General features: G+C 47.2%; 1 protein-coding gene across 1 annotated transcript in view; it reads right to left on the bottom strand.

Annotated features, from left to right (window-relative positions):
- The window catches only part of LOC137332202 (meiosis-specific kinetochore protein-like), a 93,854-nt gene extending 84,564 nt beyond the window's left edge, over nt 1-9,290 (bottom strand). Inside the window, exons 1-2 of the mRNA XM_067995898.1 lie at nt 9,151-9,290; nt 5,342-5,409 (exon numbers count right to left, since the gene is read on the bottom strand). Of these exons, the coding sequence (XP_067851999.1) occupies nt 5,342-5,409; nt 9,151-9,290 (208 nt within the window). The remainder of the gene's footprint in view (nt 1-5,341; nt 5,410-9,150) is intronic.
- Between the last annotated feature and the right edge of the window lie 9,937 nt (nt 9,291-19,227).

Genomic DNA, 19,227 nt, shown 5'->3' with positions numbered 1-19,227 from the left:
TGAACACATAATTTAGCCTGACACTTCAATGCAATATTGAGGGGGTACTGCACTGTTGTAGATGCAGTCATTCAGATGAGACTTAAAAAAAAAATTCTTGGAATGTGGGCATAGCTGGCAATTATTGCCCATCCCTAGTTGCCCTTGAGAAGGTGGTGGGCCTTTTTCTTGAACTGCTGCAGTCCGTGTGGTGAAGGTGCCCCTGCAATGCTGTTGGGTAGGAAATTCTAGGATTTTGACCCAGCAACAATGTAGGAAGGGAGATATATGTCCAAGTCAGGATGGTGTGTGGCTTGGAGTTGATGGTGTTCTTGTGCACCTGCTGCCCATGTTCTTTTAGGTGGAGGAGGTTACAGGTTTGGGAAGTCCTACGTAGAAGTCTTGGTGAGTTAAACTGAGGCCCCAGCTGCCCTCTCAAATGGACACAAAAGATTCCAAGGCACTATTCAAAGAGTTGTGGAGTTCTCCCGGTGTCCGAGCCAACATTTATCCCTTAACCAACACCACTAAATCAGATCATCTGTTGCTGTTAATGGGACATTGTTATGCACAACTTGGCTGCCATTATAATAGTAAATACAATTCAAAGTACTTCATTGTCTGTGAAGAATTTTGGAATGTCCTGAGGTCATGAAATGCACTTTCAATGCAAGTTCTTTCTTTCAAATGTGCCATCTTCTTATGCACTTGTTCCCAGGTCCTGTAGGTACCAGTGAGCCTGGCCATCACGTTCTGCATTTCTATCCTCAGTACAGGGTACCCTGGAGTGCCAAAAAGAACAATCCTCCTTGCATCCACCTCGTACAGCAGCACTTCAACATTGCCAGCCCGAGCAGCTGTACTGCTCCATCACTAGCTCACAATTTTTGCCTTCAAATCATGTTTCTTTTCAATCTATTTTTGCCAGCCCTTTTCTCCCTCTCCCACTTCAGTTTTGGAAAAGCTTGCTGAAGCATTGAAATTCATTTTAGTCTTTCTAAAGATTCCTGGAATTTTGCCCCCATTACAGTTTCTCAGATTTCTTGGGCTGAGCATCATGAGTCACGCCTGTAAGCAAACATTGTATCTCTTAAAATCCAGACAGCATCTTTACTACCCAATATCTAGTTGAACAATAGCACGTCCCTGAGGTCATAACATAGAACACAGGATACAGTAGCCAAGTAATTATGAGACTGGACTTGTAATCCAGTGGTCGTGAGTTCAAATCCCATCAAGACATACTTGCTCTCGAGGCAGTACAAAGAAGGTTCACTCGGTTAATCCCGGGGATGAGGGGGTGGACATATGAGGAGAGGTTGAGTAGATTGGGACTTTACTCATTGGAGTTCAGAAGAATGAGAGGCGATCTTATTGAAACAAATAAGATTGTGAAGGGGCTTGATCGGGTGGATGCGGTAAGGATGTTCCCAAGGATGAGTGAAACTAGAACTAGGGGGCATAATCTTAGAATAAGGGGCTGCTCTTTCAAAACTGAGATGAGGAGAAACTTCTTCACTCAGAGGGTAGTAGGTCTGTGGAATTTGCTGCCTCAGGAAGCTGTGGAAGCTACATCATTAAATAAATTTAAAACAGAAATAGACAGTTTCCTAGAAGTAAAGGGAATTAGGGGTTACGGGGAGCGGGCAGGAAATTGGACATGAATATAAATTTGAGGTTAGGATCAGATCAGCCATGATCTTATTGAATGGCGGAGCAGGCTTGAGGGGCCGATTGACCTACTCCTGCTCCTATTTCTTATGTTCAAAGCAAGTTATGAAATTGAATTTAAAAATCTGGCAATTTATGGGCCAACACCAAAAAGAGGTCAGATTGTCTAAAAACCCAACTGGGTCACTAACGTCCTCACTTTCAAGCTAGCTGTTCCTAAGTTAACTGGCACAGCTGTGTATACCCACTCATGTGTTTTGGAGTGGGGGGGGGGGGAAAGAGAGAGAAAGGGAGTGAGAGAAAAGAAATTTCTCTGACCCCTGCTTTAACTTTGGGTCATCAAGCTGTCACCGTTCCGATCCTGAACGGAATGCACTCCTAAAATATCGCCAGGGTATTTTCCAGTCATGAGATTGAGCTGAAAGTTAGCAAAGTATCTATCACGATGTTGTCTAATCTGGTTAGATGCTAAACTGAAAAAATATCATAATCTATATAATAGTATGGAGCAGCAATGAGTCATTTCAGTGCCCTCCCAAATTGTTGATGTAAAATTGTTTACAATGATCTACAACACCAAGTTATAGTCCAGCAATTTTATTTTAAATTCACAAGCTTTCGGAGGCTTCCTCCTTCCTCAGGAGGAAGCCTCCGAAATCTTGTGAATTTAAAATAAAATTGCTGGACTATAACTTGGTGTTGTAAAATTGTTTACAATTGTCAACCCCAGTCCATCACCGGCATCTCCACATCATGACTACCATAGATCATTGTAGTTTTGTCCCATCACACACATGCCAGCTTGATCGTTATTATTGTCTGAAACATTCCAGAACTACAGTTTTTGCCCTTAGTTCCAATCAATTGATTTGTTCAATGGAATGTTTGTTTTTAGCCCTGCAGATAGGAAAGCATATGTTTATCAACATCAGCTGGGGAGGAGGCTGTTGCATAGATTTGCCCCATAGTACTTCTGTGATTAACATGTGAAGTTGAGAACTCAGGGCCAGATGATCCTTTCTGATTGGGAAAGTGGAGCTCTGTGGGGGATTTTTGGCTGAGTCGGTTCCACTGAAATTGCCATGTTAAAAAGTTAAGCACTGGGAATTACAAAGATGGCTGTTACCATTAGACCTAAAATTCTTAAACAATATTTTAAGAGATCCAGGACACTTCCTGTAAAGTTGGCAACAGATGCTCTAGACTACAAACTAGTCTGTAAGCAGAAAACCACTTCAGGATTGTCCACAACAACATTCCTAAGAACAACCACTCCTCCTTATGATGTAGTTAGCACTTCATAATTGCTATGAATCCTGGACCTTGGACAATATTGAGTATCTGCCACTTCACTGTGCTGACAGGCCTCCAGCATGATGTTCTGACAGGTCAACTGGCAAGGTGTAAATCCAGATCTCCACAAGGTTCCACAAAGATCTCCTATAAAGCTTTCCAATTATATCAACATTCCATTTACCCTAAGCAGCATCAAGTATCAGAAACTTCAGGAATTATTCTCCCTAAAATGTATTTCCATGGTGAATTTGAATATGGCATTGAATTTCATTTAAGGAGATGATATTGTTTGATATCTACAATCTTGCACTCTTATTTTATTATTGATCTTCCTTTTAAACCATATTTTGCCTTAAATCTTCAAATCTTAATGTTTATATATTAAAAATCTTATGTCATCTCACACTTCCTGTTTTCACTATCATAATTTTGTGCCAACTTTTTCCGATTCCAAATTCTTGTATCCACATTTGTAATGGAAGCTGCCTACATAAACTTCCCACATTTTAAGCACACTTTCCCACCAGTGGTGCTGTTGTAGTATTCCACTGGAAAGGTGGCTGAAGGGTATAATTACAGCATGACAAGTATACGTAACCAGTGCCATTATGCAGTTGAGAAAAAAATGATAATGCAAACAGCTGAAAAAATTGCATGCAGATAGAAGTTTTTAATATATTGCTAGTCAATCCTCCTCGATGTTGTACATGGCAAATCTGAGAATATGGTCTTTCTTTTATCTGTCTCTACTGTTTATGTGTTGCTATTGCTCTCTCTATCTCTGGTTCTGTCTGTCTCTTTTCTTCTGCTTTTCTCTTTTTAACTATTTCTCTCTGTGCCTTTCCTTTCATTTCAGATAGAGGAGGATAGAAGGTGGTGGGAAAGGAGCCACCATCGATAACTGGCTGTATTTGGGCTGGCAGTTGCTGGAAAAATATATCCTTCAGTGGCTACCTTGCTATTTCCTCATGACTTTCCCATCATGTCATCTATCCTTTCACCTTACCACCACCCATTCCCTTTCCTACAACACACACACACATACATACACACACCCACACCCATCAGTAGCCCTACCTTTTCCCCTTTGAACTACTTGCTCAAATCCTTTATCCTCCCCTCAGCCTGCTGTCACTCATCTCATCCTTAGCCCTCCATCCACCTCCCATAGAGGCAGATAGCGAGGGGCCTGGAAGCTGCACCCTAAGCTGTGCTCATTTTGCCCATGTCAAAAAACACCGAAGTATCCTCCCAATACAATTAGAATAAACCCGAATTAAAAATGGGCATAAGTTGGTATAAATCAGCCTCATCAGTCTATCAAATTGAGTCTTGGTGTTAATTGGTATTCAATTATTCTTTGGCGGTGGTACTTCCTTTTGTTTCCACCTGCTTTCACTTCTTTGCCATTGGAAATCTGATGCCTTTTTTTGGTCTTTCGACTTTGGGCGGCTGCATTATTTTTATATTTTACATATAAAATATAATTTTTTTATTTTATATTATATTTTAGTCGACTACAGTTGCAATGTGAAAGGAGTTTTAATTCTTTGTGGTGTGCTTACTTTGTTCTCTTGCTGATTTAGTGTTACAGTCATTTCTGAGGTCATGGCCAATTGTAGATGCCACTCAGCTCATTCACAGGTTTACCGTCAGTCATTCAATTTCAAATTCTAAACTTTTGGCTATCTTCTTAAAAGTGTTCCTTATTCTTTTACAGGACGTTTAAAAAAATAATCTTCGACGCTGCTAATGCTGTCAATCCTTCTTAAGCTCCCAGTTTCTCTGACAGCTTTTAATAGATATACTTTTTAAAGTTTCTTTGAAGTGATATACAACAGGGTAACCAGGTAAAACAATTCTGTAAACTCACGCTTTTTTTAAAAAAAGATTAATTTTGAACCATTAACAAGTAAAGCAAGGTTTGTGAAAATAGTGATAACTGCAAAATTTTATTTTGTGATCACATAGAATCTACAGCACAGAAACAAGCCATTCGGCCCCACTGGTCTATGCCAGTGAGGCCGAATGCTCCACACGAGCCTTCTCCCACCCCTCTTCATCTAACATTATCAGCACATCCTATTCTTTTCTCCCTCCTATGCTTATCCAGCTTCCTTTTAAATGCACCTATGCTATTCGCCTCAACTACTCTTTGTGGTAGCGAGTTCCAATTTTACTCCTTGGGTAAATAAGTTTCTCCTGAATTCCCTCTTGGATTTATTGGTAACTATCTTACATTTATGGCCCCTGGTTTTGGTCACCCCCACAAGTCTTCTCAACATCTACCATTTCAAACCCCTCCATAATTTTAAAGACCTCTATTAGGTCACCCCTCGCCTTCTTTCCAGAGAGAAGAGCCCCAGCCTGTTCAGCCTTTCCTGATAAGTATAACCTCTCCGTTCTAAATGACCCAGCTCTGCTTCTTCAGCAGCAGTGCTGCGAAACTCTAATGGTTTGAGGCTGAACGAGCACAGAGCACAAAACCATAATACTAATCAATCCGTTTTATAACCATAACCATTTCCATTATACATTGAACGAGAAAGAACGCTCGGCCAAACTTCTTCCCCTCCCTCACGTAACATTGCCCATCCTCTCGAAGAAATTTATTACCAATAAAAACAGTTCCGCACGCTTTCCGCCCTATTGAAAGGACGCAGTACCTCGTCCTTACGAATCGATTTGACCACCGGTGGTAGTAAGATGGCGTAATCCGTACTCACCAGGCGCCTAACGGCATCTCTTCCTTCCCCTGTGACGTTTCCAAACTCACTTGTTCGCACGCGGCATTCTTTCCACCAACCGTCTTCCACGAGCTTTACACAGGTGCGGCCAAGCTCTGGCGTGGGACGCTTGTATCCTCACTCCTCTAACCTCCAGATTAATGGCTTGTAATTTTGCACTGGGAGGATTTTGTTGAGAAGATCTGTCCATTCTCGTTGAGGAAACAGTTACGTAGGTTGTAAGTGGCCAGGTCTTTTGCTAAAGCCAGAACTGAACTGGTTTCATGGCTTAAGTTATGATGGTTTCTTTGATAGTGAAAGTTCACTGAAAACTAGAATAGCGAATATCGCCACATTATAAGACACAGAAATGGAAAAACGATTTGTCTTTACTTGGCATTCTCACAGACTAATTGGTTTACCAGAATGGGTACTTTCCATCAATCGCTAGAATCTTGTTTTGCTGTATGAAGAATATATGCAGTTGAAGAAATGAAGGCACAAGATAGGTGAATGTGGATTACCTACCTAGCCAGTGTCTTTATTCTTCAGTGAAGTACACTAAAGAGTCTGTCCCTTGCCAGGTTGGTTCTACAAAATTATGTGGTTGATCTTGATGTCACAGAGTTACCACCACGTGATGACTGTCCCCACCCTCTATAAACAAGCAATCAGGAGGAGCAATGCCCCCACTCTGGATTAAGAAAGCAGGAGAAATTTATTTTGAATCCTTCAAATCTAAATTAAGGAAGGAATTAATAGACCCAAAGATGCAGATACAGGAAAAAAGTGAGGGAACCATTTTGAATATCCAGCCTTTACCATCTTATGACCATATCAAGGCTGAAACTATTGATATCCTGGTGGTGGCAGAAACTTGGCTAACGGGTGGCAAATCCTTTCCCTTCATGAAGTTTTCTTGCCTGGCTACGAATTCCAGCACTTGTCTTGCCCAAACCGCAGTGGTAGTGGAGTAGCTTGTATCTCCAAATCCCGTTTTGGTCTCTCTGCCTACTCCTTTGGCACATTCAACAGTTTCAAGCACCTTACTTCCATACTTCCTACCTCACACCTTATCAGGTACTGTCTTCCCAAGCCACATGCCAACTTCCTCACCAAGATCTCGTCCCTTCTCTCCTCCCTTAGTCTCTGCACCAAGCCACTCCTCATCCTCAGGGACTTCTACCTACATCTAAACCCCCCTAGACTGTTCCCCTCTGACTTTCCTGCCTTCCTACTCTCATTCAATCACCCTTTCACATAAATTCCTCCATCCACATCCACTGTCACATCTCTCAACCCCACTATTCCATATGGCCTCTCCACTTCCAAGAACTCAATCACTGACAAAGCTATCTCTGACCACTTTCTCCTCGCCCTGCTTTTCTCCAAACCCATTCCATCTTTACCATCTAACCATGGAAAAGGCCCCCCCCAGTTCTCTCACTAATCTACTTTCAAACTCCCTACTCCCTATATTCTGGGCTTCCCCTGCCAATCCCCCAGTACATTCCCCACCCTCACTCCCTTAAGTCAAAGGGCTGTAAACCTGAGCATACCCGGTGTATGACTGGTCTAGTCTTGGCTTAACCATGTTAAGTACTACCATGCCACCGTGCCTCCCTGCCTCACACCAAATCCTCCCTACTCTAGAATTATCTGAAAACCTACAGCTCTTTTTTTCCATGACCGCCTTCTCAAATCTCTTTCCCTTGTCCTCTCCACCCTCATTTCCAATGCCAAATGCAAAGAGCTCATGAATTTTTTCTCTAAGATTGAGACCATCTATGCAGTTTACTCTGCTGCCACCTCCCTTTCCTCTTCCCCTTCTCTTGCCCACCCTAAGGTCCCTATCTATCCTACCTCTGATTCCTTCATCACTCTGCAGTTTCACTTCATCTACCCTCCTACTGTTTCCCAGCTCATCTCCTGCTCCCTCAATCCCGGCCCTAATCAACTATTGACCACTTGGTTCAATCTGAGACAGTGGCTGGGAGGGGGTAGAATCAGAGGCAAGGATACAGATTTTGTGGTGGGGACCGAAGATGATGGATTCAGTCTTACCTATGTTTAATTGGAGGAAATTTGGCTCATCCAAGACTACATGTTGGACAAGAAGGCAACACAGAGGCAATAAAGGGTTTGACAGAGGTGGTGGAGATGAAGAGCTGGGTGCCATCAGTGTACAGTTCAGAGGGTCAAAGATAGGCCCTTGGAGGTCTCCAGAGGTAATGGTGTGGGATTAGGAAGGGAAGCCATTGCTGGAGATGCTCTGGTTATGATTGGATAGATGAGAGTAGAAACAAGTGAGGGCAGTCTCACTGAGCTGGACAACAGAGGAGAGATGTTGGAGAAGAATGGTGCGGTCGACCCTGTGAAAGGCTGCAGAGAAGATAAAGAGTGATAGTGCACCATGGTCACAGTCATTTGTGACATTGGTTAGAGCCTTTTTGGTGGTGGGGCAGAGATGGAAACCTGATTGCAGAGATTCAAACATAGAGTTGGAGGAAAGATGGGCACAAATTTGGGAGGTGAAAACATGTTCAAAAACTTTGGAGAGGAAAAGGAAGTTGGAGATGTGGCAGCAGTTTATAAGGACTGGTTGAGGGTAGGATTTTTGAGGAGGGGGAACCTTTTCCAATATCAACTAGCATGAGATCAGGAAGAGAAGTCTGATCAGCGGTTTCCTGGGTATGGGGTCAAGGAAGCAGGAGGTGGGTCTCATGGACAGGATGAGCTCAGAGAGGGCAGAGAAATTAGAGAAAGACATGGGTTCAGGGCTAAGGCATGGGGTACCTGGGAGATGGTTTGGCTTGATGGGCAAGGGGAAGGTAGGGATAGCAACAGGGGAAGCTGAACGATGGTCTCAATTTATTAGTGACAAAAATGCCCATGAGCTCCTCACACTTGTTGGAGGTGAGGGTAGAAGGGACAGGGAGCAAGGAAAAGGTCGGTAGTAGAGAAAATAAACCAAGGGTTATCTTTGCCTTCCAGGATTGATTCAGGAGTAACAAGCAGTTTTGGCAGAGGAGAATGAGGCCCGAGTTTTGGGTGGAATGGCCAACGAGAGAGGAAGATTAGGTTGTTGGATAGAGGAGTTTATATGGAGGGAGAGGCTTATCCAAATTTAGGTTGGACATCCAGTGGTGGAATGAAGTTGACTTTTAGACAGGGTGAAATTAACTTGAAGCATTGACAAACCAACATGCAAGTTTGGAGACAGTTGTGGAGAGGGAGTGAATTCAGGAGCTGTTCAAGGGGCAGAGTATCAGCGGCCGTACTGATTGAGGTTGTCCAATGGAAAAAGAGGGCCAAGGAGGAGTGGAGAGTCAAGCAACAGAGGTAGATCCAGGTGTCCAGCTGTGGTGCGTAGAGGCCTTAGGTGTTAGCAGTGCATACCAGCGTATCCAGTATACCAGCAGAGGAATCAGGAGCAATGGGAATGAAATCCAAGGACCACGTTTGGTTCCATTCTTACCTGTGGCCACACAGCCAGCACATCTCCAGCAATGGTTTCTCTTCCCACTTTGCATTGTCATCTCTGGAAACTGTCAAGGATCTGTCCTTGGACTCCTCTTCATCTACATGCTGTCCCTCGGTGACATCATGAACAGGCATGGGGTTAGCTGATGACATCCAGCTCTGGCTCACCACCACTTCCCTCAACCCCACAACCACCACTGTGTTGTTGGACTGCTTGACTGACGTTGTTATGTATGAGTCAAAACTCCCTCAAACTGAACCTTGAGAAGTCTACAGTCATCATTTTCATTGCCCCATATGAACTTCACTCTCTTGCCAATGACTCCATCCCCCTTCCTGGTGACTTACTCAGCAAGAATCAGGCCATGCAAAACCTTAGATTCCTGGTTCAACTCAGAACTGAGCTTCAATTCTTACATGCAGTCCATCATCAAGATCATTAATTTCAATCTCCACAACATCGCTTGCCTCCACCCGAACCTCATCTCATTAGTGTTGAAACTGTTATCTCTGCTTTTGTCTCCTCCAGACTTGATTTCTCCAACATCCCTCTTGCCAAGATCCCATCTTTCACTCTCCATAAATTCAAACCTGTCCAAAATTCAGTTGCCCATATCCTATCCCACCCTTAGTCCTCAGTTCTGCTTCTCCATCACTCCTATCCTCATTGACTTGCACTGGCTCTCCTTCCCCAACACATGGGACTTAAACTCTGTGCTCATCTTCACAACTCTCCAAGGCTTCTCCTGCCTTCTCTCTGCAACCTTCTCAAGCCTTATATCCCTTCCAACACCCTTCGACTTTGGCCTTCTGAGCATCTTCCCTCCTTTTGCCTCATCATTGGTAATATAATCTTCAGCTACTTAGTCCCTATACCTCACCGCCTCACCATTGGCCTCAAGCTTGGTGATGTTGGCTGTTGGGAGGGTGTCAGAGAAAACCCGTGTTGCCCTGGCTCGTAGCAGGTCAGGAACCCCCATACTGAGGTGTTGAGAAAATACAATGGCCCTGATTTTCAAATGAAATTGCAGGTGCACTGGGGGCAGGGTGGGCTGCAAAAATCGGGAAAATCCTGAGCGGGTGAGGAAGCCGGCCCCAACCTGCCAACTTCCGGATTTCCCACGGACGTGCCTGTGTGCGCGCGCTTCCCAATGCGGAAGTCCTGCCAGCAATTAAAGCCGGCGGGATGATAGTTAAAGAACCAAATGTACTTCATTGAGGTACTTTATTTCTGACATAGTAGATGGTTAAACCGACTTTAAACTTACCTGGGTGGCTTTCCCAAGGGCTGGATCAGGCAAAAATAAAGTAAATAAATTAAATAAAAAAACATTGCATAATGTTAAAAAACAAAATAAACCTACCTTTCCACTGACGTCACCTGCAGCCCCCCTGCTCCGATGTCTCCCTCTCCGATGTCCCCCTCCCCCCACCGATTTCACCCTCTCTCCCCCACAATCTCCCCCCCCCCCCCCACCACCCCCCCCTACCCCAATCTTCAGTGCCCTCCACTCTGTTCCAGCACCAGATGACGTTTCTCTCTCTCTCTCTTAACCCCCCACCCCACCACCCTCGGCCTTGCAGCTCCTGTTGGCAGCCAGCCTGTCAATCATGCTGGCTGCCAGACACGAAACCTGGAAACACCTTTAATCACCATCAATTACACTGTGATCACGTCAGAAAAGATAATTTTTTTGTTTATTCGGGTTTGCCATGCGCACCTTCACCATCTCACTGCCATCCCATCACCATTTTAAAATTGAGCCCAGTGACTCTCAAACATCCATTTGATTGTTGGCAATCAGTTTGTTAAAACAGCAGAGGGGGTTATGGCTGTCGCATGTCATTCATTGCAGTCCCAGGTTATTGCTGCAGAAGTACCTTTGGCCCAACCATCTTCAGATGTTTCAACAATGACGGAAGTCACGAGTAGGGCTGTTCACTGATGATTACACAGATTTCAGCTCCATTCACAACTTCTGTTTACAGCAGAACTTGGACAGCACCCAAGCTTGGGCTGACAAGTGGCAGGTAACATTATCATCATATAAGTGCCAGGTAATGACCACCTCAAACAAGAGAAAGCCCAGCCATTTCCTCTTGACTTTCAGTGTCGACACTCATTGTCAAGTCTGCCACCATCAACATCTTGGGGAATCATGATTGACCAGAAGCTTAACTGGACCAGTGATATCATAGCTACAAGTCTGATAGAATAATCACTGCTCACCTGGGTGGGTGCAGCCAGAATAACATTTAAGAAGCTTGACACCCTCCAGGACAGAGCAGTTCACTTGATTGGCACTCCTGCAGTTGGACTCAATATTCACCCCTCCATCACTGGCATATAATAATCATGGGAGATTTTAACTGCCCCCAAATAAACTGGCAAGAGGTAGGTAAAGGGGTATAGGGAATAGAGTTTTTACAATGTGTGCAGGACTCATTTCTCACCCAGTATGTAAAAAGCACAACAAGAAAGGAAGCACTGCTGGATCGAGTAATTGGAAAAGAACCAGAACAGATAAGAGAAGTAAGCTTAGGGGAACATATAGGCAATAGCGATCACAGCATAATAAGGTTTAAGGTAAAGATTGAGCAGGACGTAAGTAAGACAAAGACCAAAATAATAAATTGGAAAAAAGCTGATATTGAGGGGATGAGAATGGAACTAAGAAAAATAAACTGGAAAAATTTACTGACAAACAAAGAAATAGAATAGCAGTGGGAAACATTTAAAATGGTGATCAATAGAGTTCAGGAGAAATATATCTCACTAAAAAGCAAAAACAAACTAGCCAGTAATGACACACCATGGACGAATAACGAAGTAAGGGTCAAAATTGAAACTAAAGAAAAAGGCATACACTAAGTACGTGGACAACAAAGGACAGGATGACAAAAAGGGAATACGAAAAGGTTAGGAAAGAAGTCAGAAAAACAATTAGGAAGACAAAAAGGAACCAGGAAATTAAATTATCAAGGAATATTAAAAAAAAGTAAAATATTCTACAGCCATATAAATAATGAAAGAAAAATCAGGATAGGGATAGGCCAATAAGGGATACACACAATAAACTCATAGGCAATGACAGCAAAATGGCAGAAATATTATATAATTACTTTGCTTCAGTATTTACCAGGGAGATTGATATGCTGGGCATGACATTAGAAGAAGAGATCAAAAAACATGCAAAGACATTTAAGGTAGAAAGGGGGGAGATAATTGATAAACTAATCAAACTTAGAGAGGGTAAAACCTCCGGTCCGGATGGATTGCATCTGCTCATACTAAAAGAAGTTAGGGAAGAGATAGCCGAGGCACTATTACATATATATAAAAATTAATTAGAAAAGGGAATAGTACCAGAGGACTGGCGGACAGCAATTTTTTTTTATTTGTATATGGGATGTGGGTGTCGCTGGCAAGGCCAGCATTTATTGCCAATCCCTAATTGCCCTTGAGAAGGTGGTGGTAAGCCACCTTCTTGAACCGCTGCAGTCCGTGTGGTGAAGGTTCTCCCACAGTGCTGTTAGGTAGGGAGTTCCAGGATTTTGACCCAGCGACGATGAAGGAACGGCGATATATTTTCAAGTCGGGATGGTGTGTGACTTGGAGGGGAAAGTGCAGGTGGTGTTGTTCCCATGTGCCTGCTGCCCTTGTCCTACTAGGTGGTAGAGGTTGCAGGTTTGGGAGGTGCTGTCGAAGAAGCCTTGGCGAGTTGCTGCATTGCATCCTGTAGATGGTACACACTGCAGCCACGGTGCACCACTGGTGAAGGGAGTGAATGTTTAAGGTGATGGATGGGGTGCCGATCAAGTGGGCTGCTTTGTCCTGGATGGAGTTGAGCTTCTTGAGTGTTGGAGCTGCATTCATCCAGGCAAGTGGAGAGTATTCCATCACACTCCTGACTTGTGCCTTGTAGATGGTGGAAAGGCTTTGGGGAGTTAGGAGGTGAGTCACTCGCCACAGAATACCCAGCCTCTGACCTACTCTTATAGCCACAGTATTTATGTGGCTGGTTCAGTTCTAGCCAATAGTGACCCCCAGGATGTTGATGGTGGGGGATTTGGCGATGGTAATGCCGTTGAATATCAAGGGGAGGTGGTTGGACTCTCTCTTGTTGGAGATGGTCATTGCATAGCACACATTCTATCTTCCTTTATAAATAAAGGAAACACATAAGTCCAAGGAACTTTAAACCAATTAGTTTAACATTGGTGGTAGGCAAGATAATGGAATTCCTACTCAAAGATGTAATGGAGAAACATCTAGAAACTGAAAATATAATAAAGAATAGTCAGCACGGATTTTAAAGGGGAAGGTCTATGCTTAACCAATTTTATTGAATTCTTTGAAGAAGGAACAGAAAATGTAGACAAAGGAAATATAGTAGATGTAATATATTTGGATTTTCAAAAGGCCGTCGCTAAGGTACCGCATAGTAGACTCATGACTAAGGTCAGAGCATGTGGAATCAGCGGACAAGTAGCAGAATGCATAGCAAGCTGGCTACAAAACAGAAAACAGAGAGTAGGGTTAAAGGTAGTTACTCAAATAAGCAAAAGATGGGAAGTGGCGTTCAGCAAGGATTGGTGCTGGGACCACTGTTGTTCACCATGTACATAAATGATTTGGACTCGGGAATCGGAAGCACAATTTCAAAATTTGCAGACAACACCAAATTGGAGGTGTAGTTAATACCGAGGAGGACTGTGACAAAATAGAGGAAGACATTAATAAACTTGCAGAATGGATGTGTAATTGGCAAATGAATTTCAATATAGATAAGTGTGAGGTGGTACATTTTGGTAGGAATAATAAGGAGGCCACGTATTCCTTGGAAAGTAAGAGTTTAAATGGTGTAGAGGAGCTGAAGAATCTGGGGGTACAGATACACAAATCACTAAAAGTAGTGACGCAGGTTAGTAAGACCATAAAAAAAGCAAACCAAGCATTAGGGTTCATTTCTGGAGGGATAGAATTGAAAAGCAGAGAAGTTATGCTGAACTTGTACGGAACCTTGCTTAGACCACACAGAGTACTGTGAACAGTTCTGGTCTCCACACTATAAAAAGGATATAGAGGCACTGGAGAAGGTGCAAAAAAGATTTACTAGGATGATACCAAAAATGAGAGGTTATATCTTTTAAGGAAAGATTGAATAGGCTGGGGCTCTTTTCTCTAGAAAAGAGACTAAGGGGGTGACCTATTTGAGGTCTTTAATATTATGAAAGGGTTTGATAAGGTAAACATAGCAAAGATGTTTCCACTTGCAGGGGAGACCAGAACTAGGGGCCATAAATATAAGATAGTCACTAACGAAACAATAGGCAACTCAAGAGAAAATTCTTCACCCAAAGAGTGGTAAGAATGTGGAACTCACTACTACAGGGAGTGGTTGAGGCGACTAGCATTGATGCACTTCAGTGAAGCTCGAAAAACACATGAGGGAGAAGGGAATGGAAGGATATGTTGATAGGGTTAGATGAAGAACGGTGGGAGGTGGCTTGTGTGGAGCATAAACACTGGCATGGACCTGTTGGGCCAAATGGCCTGTTTCTGTGCTGTACATTCTTTGTAATTCTTAGTAAATATTGCAGCCACAATATTGCAATCTACAGGATATGCTGCAACAACTCACTAAGGTTGCTTCAACAGCATCTCCCTCCTCTGCGACCTTTATCACTGAGTAGGACAACACGAGCAATGTCATAGGAATACCATCACCTCCAAGTCACACACCATCCTGACTTGGACATATATCACCGTTCCTTCATTGTGTTGGGCCAGTATCCTGGAACTCCCGAGCTAACACCATTGCAGGGGCAGCATCACCAGAAGGAACATAGGAACAGGAGTAGGCCATTCAGCCCCTCGTGCCTGCTCCGCCATTTAATAAGATCATGGCTGATCTGTGATCTAACTCCATGGGCTCGATTTTGCGATCGCGTTTCCGGCGGGTTCCCAGCGGGGCGGCCCCGAAAATCCCGATATCCAGTCACGTGACCGGATCGCGACGAAATCCTGGCCACTTCCGGGTACCGCGCTGACGTGCGGGGCTGCGCGCGCAAGCCCCGCTGGTGGGAATCCCGCAGGCAATTAAAGCCAGCGGGGTTCCACTTGAGAGTACTTAACTTGCTCGTTGTGGTCAGTTAATGAGCTGAAGCAGCTGTCAAAAGAGGAAGTGTGGGATTTTAGGTTCAAGGCAGTGAGTTTCACACACTGGGGGAAACAGTCCCTTTCCAACCAGGCGTGTTGCAGCCAGCAGCCTGTGGCAGGTGCCAAGGTGCGCTCCACAGGGGAGAGCCCTCACCCACGCAGGAGGCCACCGCGTCACATAGGGCAACCCCTGCCCTCCACCACCCCCCGCCAAGCCAGAGGACAGACCGACACGAAACCGCAGCCCCAGTCCGAGGACCCACCCACCTACCCTGCACAACCCCTCAGACCAACACCTGCCAGATGGGTGGTGCGTTGACATCGTCGGAGGACGAACAGGATGACCAGCCCCAGCAGCCTCGCAGTCCACGCCGTCCGCCTCGGAGACGTGGGGCCCCCCAACACGGTGCTGCGGCACACCCACCTGCACAGCAGGAGGGAGGGCAACTGCAGAGAGAGATGCGTCGCAGGAGGCACTACCCTCCGCACAGGGTGTACAGAGCGAGGCTCAGCTTCATGGACCTCTCCGAGGAGCAGTGCATACGTCGGCTCAGAGTCAATCGCCAGGTAGTCGCCGACATCTGCAGCCTCCTTAACGACGAGCTGCTCCCTGATGGACCAAGCAGCATCTTCCTACCTGTCGCCGTCAAAGTCACCACTGCCCTCAACTTCTTCGCATCCGGTTCCTTCCAGGGTGCCACCGGGGACATCACTGAGGTCTGTCAGTCCTCTGCACACAAGTGCATAAGGCAGGTCACCGATGGGTTGTTCCGCAGGGCCTCGCACTACATCAACTTCGCCATGGACGAGCGCAGCCAGATGGAGAGGGCGGTTGGATTCCATGCCATGGCCGGCTTCCCACGGGTGCAGGGTGTAATCGACTGCACCCACATCGCAATACGGGCACCTCCGCATGAGCCAGGGCTGTTCATCAACAGGAAGGGGTATCACTCCATGAACGCCCAGCTCATCTGTGACCACCGCCAGAGATTTCTACACGTGTGCGCCAGATACCCCGGCAGCTGCCACGATGCCTTCGTCCTCAGGGAGTCCGCCGTCCCGCCCATCCTGCAGGCACCCAATGCCGGCAACGGCTGGCTCCTCGGCGACAAGGGGTATCCCCTACACACGTGGCTCATGACACCTCTGAGGAACCCCATCACCGAGCCGGAGCGTCGGTACAATGACAGCCACACTGCTACCAGGTCTACAATTGAGCAGACCATAGGGCTTCTCAAGATGCGCTTCAGGTGCCTTGATCGTTCTGGGGGAGCGCTCCAATACACACCATTCAGAGTGGGACGAATCATAGTTGTCTGCTGTGCCCTGCACAACATGGCCCAACAGAGGGGGGTGCCGCTGGAGGAGGCCCCATCCACACCCGCCACCCACATTGAGGAAGGCGAGGGCGAGGAGGAGGAGGAGGAGGAGGGGGAGGCGGAGGAGGAGGAGGCGGAGGAGGAGGACGCGCCAGAGGATGTTGGACGACCCATGCGCCGAGCCGCGACTCACCGGGATGGTCGCCGGGCCAGGGAGGCACTCATACGTCAACGGTTCTCCTAGAGTCAGACACTGCGAGGCGCTCGCATCTCCTCACCTGCACATGCGAGTGGCCATACCAGCCCCCTCCACTGAAGAGTGCTGCCAGTAATCCTGCACCCACAGCAGTGTGCCCAATGGGTGGCAGCAGGTGTTTGCCGTCATGATGGCCTCCACGGAACGCACCTATTGCACAAGCCGCGGAAGAATGGACGAGAGGTGGCAGGAGTGGTGAGAATAGAGTATTTAATATCTCGAATGTGACATTATATAAAAAAAAAAGTACAAATTAATAAACACCCTGGTGTATTCCCTTTGTGATTATAAGGCCTTTGCAATTCTTTTCCGGGAACCCCTACGTGGTGCTACCCCTGTGGCTCCAGCAGAGGTAGTGGCAGGTTGCTCGTGTTCTTGCCTTGACCGGGTAGATGCTTTTGGCGGACGGCCCCTGGGTTTCGGTGCCCGTGACGGCACCTCCACAGACTGCTCCTCCTGCACCGGGGCAGGGGCAGACTCGGCCACCTGGAGAGGAGGCACCATTGCGGGTACTGGTTGAGAGGTGGGCGACGGGTGGGACGTGGGGGCGCCTTGAGAAGCGTCCCCGCTTCCATGTCCCCGGTCACCATCATCCCTCTCTTGGCCTCGGCCCACATCACCCCTTCCACCCTGCTGGACGGCAGTTTGGATGGCATGTGTGAGGCCTTGCAAGGCCACCCCTAGTGTATCCCTCAGCCTGTTGATGGCGTCGGAATGTTGCTCACCCTGAATCCGTACAGACGTTGTCAGGGCCTGCATGGACTCGATCTGGAGCTGTGCGTGACGCTCGAGGGAGGCCAGCCTGTCCTCCACCGCAGACAGTCCCGCACCTACCCGCGACACTGTGTCGCCGGTACCCTCCTGTGCCTGCGCCACCAATGCCCGCATGCAGGAGTTGGACTCCTCCATCGCCTGCGCTATTGTGGACAATGCGCGCGGCACCTCTCCCAGTACCTCAGCAATTAGCTGGTGCCCCTCGACGACTCTCATTTTCACTGGTGGCCCCCTGGGTTCAGCATCTGGGTCCGGCTGAGCAGAGCCTGGAGATGAGTGCTCCCTCCGTCGCGGACCCTCCGCGGCTGCCCCTGCCACCAGGGTCTGCTCATGCTCACTCGTGCGTGGTGACTCACCAAGTGCTACCCCAACTGGTTGGCTCTGATGTGACGATGCACCCTCAGAGACCGCCATGTCCTCTGAGGAATCGCCCTCCACGATCGCTTCACACAAAGACGGACCTGCAAGAGAACAGAGGGCACTTTGAGGCATGTGGACCAACTTGACAGTGCGCCTGATGGCAGGTGATGATATGGTAACTCGCGATCATGGGTGTTGAGTGTCAGCTTTCCCTTACCGGCCGTTTCGGCAGCGACACACTCGCCATTGGCCACCGACAGGCAATGTCGCGTGCGGGCGAGGTCGAGCGCCTCCACCTCGGCGTCGGTGAGCTCCACCACTTGCGGCGGCCCACCTCCGGTGCGTGCCCTTTCCCTATTGTTCTTGCTTCTCTTCTCCTGTGAAGGCAAAACACAGATGTGTGAGTGGGTGCGTATTGCATCGTGAGACGCATCGAGCATCGGTATGGTTGGGTTGAGCGTGGCGCAGATGGATGGGAGGATGCGTGGGCCATGTGCCCATCCCATTGCATGGGGATTGGGGTGTGTGGTAGTGTTCGGGTGGGGTCAGGGACGGTGGGTACTTGCGTGCACGGCGAGGATGGTGAATGAGTGGCTGTGAGGATCGCTGATGGAGCGCAGTGGTGGCTGTGCAAGAGGGGTTGTGATCTGTTTGGCGTGATGGTGGGGACGGGATGTGGGAGGGTGCGTTGGTGTACTCACCTTGCCAGACCTAGTCAGGTCATTGAAGCGCTTGCGGCACTGCTCCCAAGTCCTTGGGGTGTTGCCCCTGCTGCTCACCTCCGCCGCCACCTCTGCCTATGCCTTCCTGGTGGCGGCGGCAGGGAACTTGCGTCCATCTTCTGGGAAGAGCGTTTCCCTCCTCCTCCTCACGCCCTCCAGCATCAGCTGCAGTGCCAGGTCTGAAAAACGGGGCGCAGCCTTTCCCCTTTGCTGAGCCATCGTCTCAAACCGCTTGCTTGCAGCAGGAGGGGCTTTGGGAGACTGCCCCTTTAAGTGGAGCTCCTACATCGCGTCGACGGTACTGCGCATGCGCAGCCGGCCGGCACGCAGCTGGGGAGCGGAGAACCCGGAAGCAGGGCTTAATCAGGTCAATTATCCCGCGATCGCGTGGGGGACGCACACGATTAGCCGTCCGCGTTTTCCACGCTCCCGGAGGACCACCCGCTTCGAACCCGCAGGCCTGCTAAATTCGAGCCCC

This window comes from Heptranchias perlo, chromosome 14, assembly GCF_035084215.1.
Source record: "Heptranchias perlo isolate sHepPer1 chromosome 14, sHepPer1.hap1, whole genome shotgun sequence".
In the NCBI taxonomy this organism is placed as follows: Eukaryota; Metazoa; Chordata; class Chondrichthyes; order Hexanchiformes; family Hexanchidae; genus Heptranchias; species Heptranchias perlo.
This window is presented reverse-complemented; position numbering and strand designations above follow the sequence as displayed.